The 10458-nt window shown below is 53.5% G+C and overlaps 1 protein-coding gene and 5 non-coding genes across 6 annotated transcripts; 5 read left to right on the top strand and 1 right to left on the bottom strand.

The window, feature by feature from the left end:
- Positions 1-1776: 1776 nt before the first annotated feature.
- TRNAA-UGC (transfer RNA alanine (anticodon UGC)) lies at positions 1777-1848 on the bottom strand. Its single transcript has one exon. It is a non-coding gene; the product is annotated as a tRNA-Ala (tRNA).
- A 280-nt stretch (positions 1849-2128) lies between these two features.
- On the top strand, positions 2129-2200 carry TRNAD-GUC (transfer RNA aspartic acid (anticodon GUC)). The gene has a single exon. It is a non-coding gene; the product is annotated as a tRNA-Asp (tRNA).
- An 854-nt stretch (positions 2201-3054) lies between these two features.
- Positions 3055-3127, top strand: TRNAF-GAA (transfer RNA phenylalanine (anticodon GAA)). Its single transcript has one exon. It is a non-coding gene; the product is annotated as a tRNA-Phe (tRNA).
- Positions 3128-3293: 166 nt separating this feature from the next.
- Positions 3294-3365, top strand: TRNAD-GUC (transfer RNA aspartic acid (anticodon GUC)). The gene has a single exon. It is a non-coding gene; the product is annotated as a tRNA-Asp (tRNA).
- Positions 3366-4132: 767 nt separating this feature from the next.
- Positions 4133-4204, top strand: TRNAA-UGC (transfer RNA alanine (anticodon UGC)). Its single transcript has one exon. It is a non-coding gene; the product is annotated as a tRNA-Ala (tRNA).
- Positions 4205-7295: 3091 nt separating this feature from the next.
- On the top strand, positions 7296-10067 carry LOC112991841 (polyubiquitin-B). Its single transcript, XM_064522036.1, has 2 exons — positions 7296-7453; positions 8020-10067. Exon 2 carries the CDS (start codon positions 8027-8029, stop codon positions 8714-8716), a length of 690 nt encoding a protein of 229 aa, XP_064378106.1. The 5' UTR covers positions 7296-7453; positions 8020-8026; the 3' UTR covers positions 8717-10067.
- The last annotated feature ends 391 nt before the right edge of the window (positions 10068-10458 follow it).

Genomic DNA, 10458 nt, shown 5'->3' with positions numbered 1-10458 from the left:
TGGTTCAGTGTGTACCTTTAGAAATGCAGAGAGCTACTAGGTATAAAAGAGCCCTTTTTCAGAGGGTTGTAACCCTTAGCCAAGAGTAGTCCTGTAGTTACTGATCCATGAGTATAAGCAGATCCATGAATATATATGCTTATAGCATGGAAAGGGCTTTTCTCAGAGAAGCTTTGACACTTTTCTGTACTTTCGTAGGGCTAAGGAAAAAGAGGAGACAAAGTAGTTGTTCCCTGGATGGCTTGTGCAGTGCCTTGGTTTGGCACTTGGGTGACTCAGCGAGCCACGATCGCAAGCGTATGCAGCACAGTGCTAAATCGTTCTGCGTTAACTTCTGCATCCAAGGACAGCGTGAGACAACGTTTGGCAGACTTGGTATGACGCAGTTGTTCGGAGTGGAGGGGAATTCAAAGCTTAACTTTGAACAAGCCCAGACAGTCATTTTTATGCCCTTGAGTGTTAGCATGAGCAAACTGCTCAGCCTTCCAGTGCCAAACTACAGTCAAGGCAGAACTTTACCAGGAATTTCCTGCAGGACAAGTGCAGTGGGACTGTGCCAGGACAGCTGAGCATTGCAATGCCCCACCTTGCTCCCTGGCTTGACTGTAAATACTCAAGAAAAAACACTGAGACAAGGTTGCATTGCAGATTTTTCAGGTACGTTTTGTCTCAGAACCATCCTATTGATGTGTAAAGATGAATAGAATCAAAATAGGAGCTGCAGAGCCCAGTGCTCCTCACGCGGTGCAAGCACGACCTGCCCTCAGCCCCCGTTGTGGGAGGGGTGGGGGTCTGGGCCGTCATTTTTGCCGGGAAAGCATCTGAAACATGCCATCTTACACCAGCCCTGGCTCAGGTCTTGTCCTTTCGATCTCATGTCCTAGTCTCCTCCGTGGTTTACTGGTGCTGCTTTGTATACTGTGGTGCTTCTGAACCACCCTGAATTTAATGGGCCTCGGTGAATTGCTGCAAGAGCACTTTCAAGAAGTGCTTTTAGGAAAGACTTTAAAGACGTGATTTGCTGATTTTGCAACAAGAAAGCGTGATAGACCCAGAGGGAAATCTGCTTGGATTTACCTTTCCTTTCACCTACTGTTTTTCTCCCTTGCTAAACCCTGTGCTCATGCTATTGATTTGCTGTTGCTTGTAATGGTTTCATACCAGGAGGTGTGGGCGGTAACCCTCCTGCCTGCAGAGGGGAGCTGGGCCTGGGCCCTGGAGAGCCCCCGCCTCACTGGGACGCAGCCGGCGGGTGGGGATACCTGCTGCCGGGGCTGCCTGCAGCGGGGTCCGGGTGCCTGCTGCCGGGGCTGCCTGTAGAGCTCATGCTCCTGAACAAGCCGAACAGTAAAACGCTGAACGTGTGCTCCTGCTGCTCCTACGTGCTGCAGGGGCCCAGGCTCCAACACGAGTAAGTTAAAATGTGATGTGCTTGATGAAACATGAGCTTTGGCCTTTGAGCAAGAGGGGAAATACCCTGTCGTAGCTGAATATTTATAACAAAGGCTGCAATGCCATAGTGTTCAGCAATAATCACAAACACACATGCAGTGCTCCTTCCTCTAGCAAGGACTGTGGCAGAAGTTTGCAGACTGCTCTGTGTTCACAAGGGGGAAGAAAAGAACAGGAATCTTGAGGCTATTTACAAATACTGAATTTTACAAATAACGCATTTTACAAAAAACGAATTACAGCTCTTTGGTAAACACGGCACGAGAAAGCACCCTGCTTTACAGAGAGCTTTTACCTTTTTCCGCGCGGGGGAAGAAAAACAAGTGGAGATGCCGGGGATTGAACCCGGGGCCTCATACATGCAAAGCATGCGCTCTACCACTGAGCTACATCCCCTCGCTGCACTTCTGGGTTTGCACCGCGCATGGATAGGCGCCACAGCCCTACCCCGGCCCGGCCCGCCCCGCCGCCACCACGCAGCGGCGGCGGCCGAGCCGGGCGGCAGGCGCCGCTCCGGGAGCCGCGGGCGCTGAGCCGGGCTCCGCGGCCCTTCCTTTCCCCTCTCTTCCGTCCGCATCGCGGCGGCCCCGGCGCGGCCCCGTCCCGGCCCCGCGGCGCAGAGCGGGCGCGGCTGCACCGTTGTAGCGGCGTTGGGGGGAACGGACCAATGTGCCCGTCCTCGTTAGTATAGTGGTGAGTATCCCCGCCTGTCACGCGGGAGACCGGGGTTCGATTCCCCGACGGGGAGGTCGCTTTTTGGGGCCCGCTGCCACTTTCCCCGGCCGCGGCGTTTCCCCCGTTTTGCGCGGGCGGGAGACCGCGTCGGCTGGGCAAACCCGCAGCCCGGCGCCCCCGGCCCCAGCGCAGCCACCGGGGACCGCGTGCACCGCGGTCCTCCGCTTAATGGGTGAATTACATGAGTTAATGCTCGGAAACATGGCAACCCGTATGGAGATATAAAATACACCAGAACATTGCAAAACATCGTTATTAGGGTGGAGAACGGGCTCCTCTGCAGTTCAAGGGATCTTCACTCGGTCATTAGCAAACAAGGCTGGCGGCTGCAGGCCGAAGTGCTGCAGAATGGCGTTTTGTACCTTCTCAGAATTGTTAAAACTGAGCATCTGTCTCTGGGCTTTTTTTTTTTTTTTTTTTGAAATTAGAAAACAGTATGTCAAACTGTAGAAGGATAAGAAGGGAGACATAGACCTTAGGCCAAACCTGCTAGTGCGAGAAAGGATCTCTGACAAATCTGCACGCCGCGGTTTGGGTCGCAGTGTGTTCCTGGGAGCTACGTCGGGGCTGCCACCTCTGCGACCGCGCCTGCCCGAGCCGGCCGCTTGCAAACGCTCCCCAGCACCCTGCTGCCGCTGTTATTTTGGGGGCGCCGGGGGTCCCTCCCGCCGCTGCTCTCCCGCGTCCCTGCAGCGGTACAAACGCTGCAAGAGTCTGGTGAAAGCGATGCCGAGGCGGGCGCGGGGGGGCCCCAGAGCCCCCGGGCAGGGCGCCCCGTCGGGCTGCGGCTCCCCCCGCCGGGGCCGCGGCCGGGGTCGCCCGGGGCGCGGGCGGTGGTAGCCGGAGCCAGTGGGGGCACCCATGCCCGCCGAAATAGCTCAGTTGGGAGAGCGTTAGACTGAAGATCTAAAGGTCCCTGGTTCGATCCCGGGTTTCGGCAGGATGGGGCTTCCTTTTTCTTTTTTCTTTTCCCCTTGGTGACTGCGGCCTTTTTGAGGCCCAGCCGAGCTAGGGCAGGACTCCAGTCCCTGCCCCGGGCCGGGGGCAAAGCCGCTCCCGCGGCAGCGCGGTTAGCCGCCGGCCGCCGGAAAGTTTCGCTCAGCTCATCCTCGTTAGTATAGTGGTGAGTATCCCCGCCTGTCACGCGGGAGACCGGGGTTCGATTCCCCGACGGGGAGGCTGACTTGTTTTTTTTCGCCCGACGTGCCCCCCTCGGTGCGCGCAGCCAAGCCCCCGGATCTCCCAAGGGGCAAACGCTGTGTTTTGTGTGCGTGAGCGCGGGCAGCTCCTGCACTTCTCAGGCTGCCTGAGGCTCGCACACAGCTCTGTGCACTGCAAGGGCTGTGCCCCTCTGGCATTTGGCATCGCAGTGGGATCCAGCCCCCAGGAGCCATCTGCCTGCCCGTGTCCCCTCACTGCACGGGGTTTGTATCAGTATCTCTGCCCTTTCCTCTTCCACAGACACCCCGTTGCTGCATTTTTTTCCCTTTTGTGTTGTACACAAGGCACAGCTTCAACTCCCTGCTGCTGCAGGGCAGGAGCTCCCCTTCCGTGGGTCTCGTGCCCCGTACCCGGCACGCGTGGCACAGCTCGCCCGCTGTTAGCTGAGGGCGCTGCCCTGCACGTCTCCCCCCGCCCAGCCCCGACATAAAATCACATCCCGCACACTGGTGAAGCCAACAGATACTCCCTAGAGAAGACCCGTCTTTTGCAGCCAAATCTGCACTGGACTTTGCACCCCTCCCTGCCTGGCCCTGCCATGGGGTGAGGGTGAGCGGGAGGGTGGCGTGCAGTGTGGGGAGTGCCACGGGTGAGCGCGGGCCCTGGCTAGGGGGGCGCAGCGCCCACCGGGGACAGAGCCAGCAGAGCACTGAACCCGAGACCCACAGAGCCCCATCCGCAGGCCCCACGTAGCCGCGTCCCCACGAGGAGGGGTGTGGGGCAGGGGGATGTAGCTCAGCGGTAGAGCGCATGCTTTGCATGTATGAGGCCCCGGGTTCAATCCCCGGCATCTCCAGGCGTTGCTTTCACCTTTTTCCTCCTCATTTTTGGCGCAGGGAGATGTTTTATCTGGGGTTAAAGTGACTACGTTGCATTAAACAAAAAAAGTCTCTGTGTTTCCACGGATGTGCATCCGTGAACAGACTGCTCATGGTGATTTAGCAATGGAGCAAGATAGCTTTTTTTGCCATTTGATTCTCCTTCTTACCTGTATGCAACTATACAAAACACACATAGGGGCAGCTCTCGCGTGTGTGGGTATCTCATGGCCAGATGAAGGTGCCACAGTTGCAGAAAAGCCCTAAAACAAGAAAGAGGCATCAAACCCTGAAATTCAGGGGAACTCTGGCCTACCAGCCCTGCCCCATTACTTCACATAGCGGAGAGGCAGCCACGTATGAACCTGCAGGCCCCACAGAGCCTGCTCCGGGGTCTCTGCACCACGTTCCCAGAACCAGAGCCAAAGGCAAAGGCAGTAAAGCAGAGACATCACAGGTACCCTGCACTCGCTGGCTAAGATGGTGCAGGAGCTTTTAGGTGGGGCTTAGCATGGGCCTTGCTGGCTCTGCGCTGGCTCTGCAGCGTCTGCAAAGGCTTGGCCAGGCTGGTGGTCTCTGTAATGCTGGTGGCTTGCGGGCAGCCCTGTGGCAACATGACCGGGCTTCTCCTGGACTAGGTCGGGAGCAGCTCTCTGGAAACAAATTCTTTTATTCTCTTTGGGTTGGCCTGGCTCACACGGTTGTGTCGGGACTGCGATGCTCTTCAGAGCCGGAAGGGATGAAAGGTATGGCACAGAGACCACAGTCAGTGTAGATTTAGAAACAGATGTTTTATCTGCACTGTTCACTGATCAGCTCTTTTATCTACACTGTTCAGTTATCCATGGTATATCCAACTAGCTCAGGTTGTGGAGAGCTAACCAGCTACAGATATAAAATAACATTTCTATGCGAGTGGTTAGAATACTACTTGTTCTATTTACTGTTGTTACTTCTATTTGCTATTCTGAGCCAAATGGTTAGCTACACTATTGTTAAGTCTGAAGATCCCTGTTGTAAATAGCTCACTGAAAGGGATGTCTCCGAGCAGCTATACTTTTGGAATATAGACAAACACAATAAAGAGGTACTTCCTGCCCCAAAGAGTTTATAATACAAGACACAAAGTGACAGGCTTTGGGGCAGAAGAAATCAGTATTTGTCAGTACAAGACATCTTGGTCTGTTTGGACACTCTACTATTCACCAAGCTTGCCTTGAAATTGCAGCAAGGGGAACTTGTAAAGATGGTGTAGCAGAAAAATGGAGTGGCTTTGTTTGCTGACAGCTCCTCCCAGTCCAGGAAAGCACTGCTCTCCAGCAAGCCAGTCTGTCATACCTAAGGGCTCTATTAAATTAGGGCCTAGCATCTGTTTTGCAGTCTGAACATTGCATGAATCTGACACTTTTGGGGTGCACAGCTCCACAATTTGATTACAGAATTCAGAAAATGGGTACAAATTCAGTCAGGGTGCCTAGTGGTAGGCTGCCTAGCCTAATAAAATAAAAGAACAGCACTGCATCATCTGTATTTATTCACATTATAAAACTCCATCTTGTCATGAAATAGATTGCAATGTGCTGCTTCAACTATTTTCAGACCAGTCCTGAATGCACACACTGTAACTAACTGAATAAGCTTAGTATTATTATTTACTCTCAAACAAGATGAAAGACCTTCTAAAGCTGAAAGTCTTTTCAAATCTTTAACGTTTATGTAACTCCTGGTGTGTACAATGTAAGCCACTGAGTGCCATTCCTACCTCAGCTTGCACAGGAACCAAAAGACCTTTGTGGCTCTTTTTCAGCTAAACTACCTGGATGTTTGAGCTTCTTTTTTATTTATTGTAAATGTCGAATTTTGATACAAATGCAGAGAGGCCCAGAAGGTCCCCAGAGCATTTCCCTACTGTAAAATCTCTGTGTGTCAGGCAAATGTGGGCCAGTTTCCTTCAAACCAATCACAGGGCTGTTGCTGGGCCTCTCTCCTTTCCTGCTGGCGCGCAGCCCCGGGCGCTGCGTTATCCCTGTTATCCGTGTTATCCGTTTGGTAGGCAGCGGTTTCCCGTGGGCACCCGCAAGGGAAGGATTTTGTGGGCGGACGGAGCCAAACGGCGTGCACGAGCCTTGCAAACACAGCCCGGCTCTGTGCTCAGCCGTGCCCTTGGCTTGCCACGCACTTTGCCTACGACGGCACAGGGGCCAACTCGGGCGCAACGGAGGCGTACGAAACAGGCATTATTATTATTTCTATTACTGATTACTTTTAGCACCGTGGCAAGGCCTTAGTTCTGAGTTAAAGCCCACGATAGCTCAGCTATATACTCCATTTTATGTACGTACACGTGTTATATGTAGATATACTCACTGCTTGATATCTCACGTGGACAGCTTTCTGCAGGACTCGGACCTCTGGGTCTGTTGAACTTTCTTTCTCCTTCCCTTCATCTTTCCGCCCTCCCGGTTGCTTCTCTCCCTGCCCCGACGGGCTGCTCCTGCCCCTGGCCGCACGTTTACACGGGCACCGGTGTCACACGGGGCCTAGCTGTATCTGCGCCAGCCCCAGCCCGTTTGTGCCTCCCAATACTGTTTCTGGTCCATGACAGGGGAGCTCGCACCCCTGCCACTCTCCTCTAGCAAATTAAAAAATATCTGAGACTTTTTTTACACAGAAATAAGCAGCTTCCTTCGCGCTAAAATAACGCCTTTCCCCCCCTTCCTCATGGGCACCCTGCCGCCTGGCGAGGCCCGCAAGGGGAGCCCCTCCTCACGGGAGGGAAAGCAAAGAGGCACGCTTGAAACAGGGACCTAGCCTGAATAAAGGTTTAAAACTCTCACAAAAGGCTTTAGTCAGGGAGGCGCCCCCAAAATTGAGGGGCCTCGGCGGAGACACCTCAGGGCTCCGGCCCCGCTCCAGCAGCTCCACGCCACGTTTTACCCCGCGCTCCATTGTCCGTTCACTGTCCCGCCCCGCCCGCCAAGCGCGTGACCGCACCATGGCGCGGAGCGCATTGATTCTTCCGCGCTGCCGGACTCGTTGCGTTCCACCCCTGCGTTAGTGCCGCGGCTGGCGAGACACGGAAAATAGTGCCTGGCGGAGTGATCCGAGCTGCGGTGGGCGGAGCAGCAGAGGCTATATAAAGGCCGGGAGAGGGTATGTGTGGCGCAGTTGCAGCCGCCTGGGTCTCGGAGTGCGTTGTGCTGTCGGCTTGGTGTGCGCGCCCCGCGGTGAGCGCTTCGCGGGGCCTTCGCGGGGAGAGGGGAGGGAGAGGGAAGGCTGTTTGTCGTGGCGGCGGCGACAGTGTGTGCCGGGTGGCCGGAGGGGAGCTGTATGGGGAAGGGGAAGTGCGGCTGGGCGAGGTGGAGGGGGTGCGGGGCCAGATGGCGGGCTGTGGAGGCGGGGCGGGACGTTCCCCTGCCGGTTAACGGCAGCAGCGCGAGCCGGTGGCGGGGATGGAGGGGGAACGACAAAGAGGGGCCCGGGAAATGGCGGCCGCGCAGGCGCAGCAACCCCCGCCAAGATGGCGGGCGGGCGCGCGCTCCCTGGGCGGGAAGGGGAGTGGGGCGGGTAGCCCCGCCTCTCGTGATGTGGGCGGTCCCTCTACTCTGACGTCGCGGGGCGGGGCGCTCCCAGGGAGCCCCGCCCCTCTGGTGCCCTGCCTCGAGGGAGCAGGGGGCTCCTGGCACCATGAAACCAGGGTGCCTCATGGGCAGGGGTGGAGCTGGCCCTGCTGCCACTTGCCTTGCACAAGGAAAGGAAAATGAGTGAAGCACACTTATATTTTCTCTTGCAGAGGAAAAATGCAGATCTTTGTGAAGACCTTGACAGGGAAGACCATCACCTTGGAGGTTGAGCCCAGTGACACCATTGAGAATGTCAAGGCCAAAATCCAAGATAAAGAAGGCATTCCTCCAGATCAGCAGAGGCTGATCTTTGCTGGCAAGCAGCTGGAGGATGGGCGCACCTTGTCTGACTACAACATCCAGAAGGAGTCCACCCTGCACCTTGTGCTGCGCCTGAGGGGCGGCATGCAGATCTTTGTGAAGACCCTGACAGGGAAGACCATCACCCTGGAGGTTGAGCCCAGTGACACCATTGAGAATGTCAAGGCCAAAATCCAAGATAAAGAAGGCATTCCTCCAGATCAGCAGAGGCTGATCTTTGCTGGCAAGCAGCTGGAGGATGGGCGCACCTTGTCTGACTACAACATCCAGAAGGAGTCCACCCTGCACCTTGTGCTGCGTCTGAGGGGCGGCATGCAGATCTTTGTGAAGACCCTGACAGGGAAGACCATCACCCTGGAGGTTGAGCCCAGTGACACCATTGAGAATGTCAAGGCCAAAATCCAAGATAAGGAAGGCATTCCTCCAGATCAGCAGAGGCTGATCTTTGCTGGCAAGCAGCTGGAAGATGGGCGCACCTTGTCTGACTACAACATCCAGAAGGAGTCCACCCTGCACCTTGTGCTGCGCCTGAGGGGTGGTAACTGAACTAGCTAGTCATGTCTTGCATCCACGTAAAAGTTTCACTGCACTTGTTCATTCCAATAAAGCTGTTGCATCCACAAAAGTTTGTGTCTCTTAAATTATGTGAGCAAATGTTTAATTAAAACTTTGTTAATAAAGTATAATTATCTAGCTTCCAAATATTAAAAAGATATAGCAAAAGCTTCCTTGTGCAAGGCTTAGTTGTGCCTGACAAGCATGACTAGCCGTTGGACATGGTTTTCCTGAGATTGTAGTGGTGGTCTTAACTGGCTAAAGCACTGGCTGAAAGTGCAGTGCTAGTTTGCAGCTCTTAAGCTACTGTTGTGCAAATACATGCAGGTCTAATCTAATACTTTAACACTGACCATGAACGGAAGGTAAGAAGCATCATCTGACCAACTTCAGTCAGTCAGCCTCAACATTTCAAGGTCTTCTGGTTAAATCTGTAGTTGCAAAGGAAGTTGTCCCGTTAAATCTGTTGGCTAGTGTGCATTTTCCAGTCATTTGGTTAGTGGGTAAACTTTATTCCTTGCACAGTGTAAGCATATTAGCAGACTCTTTAAGCTAAGATGTGCTAGCTTGCTTAAAATACCTTTGGGAATGTATGTCCATTCCAGCTTTGCACTAAGTGGAAACATTACAGTGTTAATTAGCTAAAGCAGAAGTTACACAACAGTTCCCATACAATAAGAAGACAGACAAAAGGGAAGTCTCCATGAAGCTGTTTGACAATAGACTGGAGATCACCAAGTCTTTCACTTCTGAAATACGAGCTCAGTGAATAGTTAACCACACTGCACTTGGAATTAGTGAAAAAAAACTGGAATTAGTGAGATTAGCTGGAACCAAGAGTTCAGCTGATGACTAACTTCAGTTGGACTTAAAGCAGTGTTGCTGCTTCATCCAGAAGGGAAGGGTGGGATTCCAGGGAGGACAATGCAGAGTTTGACTTGCGTGGCCCTGATAGTGAGTTGTTACTGATTAAAAGTGGGGAAAGGTATTTCTAGTGCTTTGCAGCCTGTAAGGGACAGGTTTGGATAAGCAAGGTACGTGCTAAAAGCTTTTTGGTGCTACTGCAGTCTGACTAGTTGCAGGTAAGTGTTAATGTGCTGTCAGCGAGCTCAGCTGTTGCCAGTGTCTGCTGGAGCTGGCCCGAGGCAGTTCAGTTTTCAGGTCACTGTCAGTGCTCAGGCGAGACTTCAAAGGGAAAATTGCTGGTGTTTGGCCTGGTGGGAGCCTTTGTGCGTGGTGGTGATGCAGTGCTGTTGTGTAAGATGGACAACATTTGCTCTCCTGAATTAATGTAACTGAAACCTGACCAAATGCAATTAATAAAGCATCCTACTGTATGTTACTTCTGGCCTGAGTCTCCTGAATTTATCTAGTAATTAAAAACGCGGCAGCAAGCCCTGTAACAAATTCTGTGGTGGAGCTGAGATGTGGGTGCCTGTGTTACAGCTCGGGGGTGAGTGTACCGATGTCATGAAGTCAGAGTGCTGGCCTGACTGTAAAAAACCCTCAAGTTAGAGTGTGGTTAAAATGTCGTAGATTCCTCATGTATGTGCCTGCTGCGGGGTGCCCTTGCAGCTGGTTCCTCCTGTGTCCAGTAAGCCCGGTTAACCTTTTGTAACAAAACTGGTGATACTTGGAGGATTTTTTGTCCTATTTCACAGACTTCGAAGCGGTTGTTAGCCCTCGCGGTACAAACACCTCCGGGTGTGATACCTGGGAGCAGAGACCACAGC

This window comes from Dromaius novaehollandiae, chromosome 17 (genome assembly GCF_036370855.1).
Source record: "Dromaius novaehollandiae isolate bDroNov1 chromosome 17, bDroNov1.hap1, whole genome shotgun sequence".
NCBI lineage: Eukaryota > Metazoa > Chordata > Aves > Casuariiformes > Dromaiidae > Dromaius > Dromaius novaehollandiae.
The sequence above is the reverse complement of the archived record's forward strand: the minus strand, read 5'-3'. Positions and strand labels throughout refer to the sequence as shown.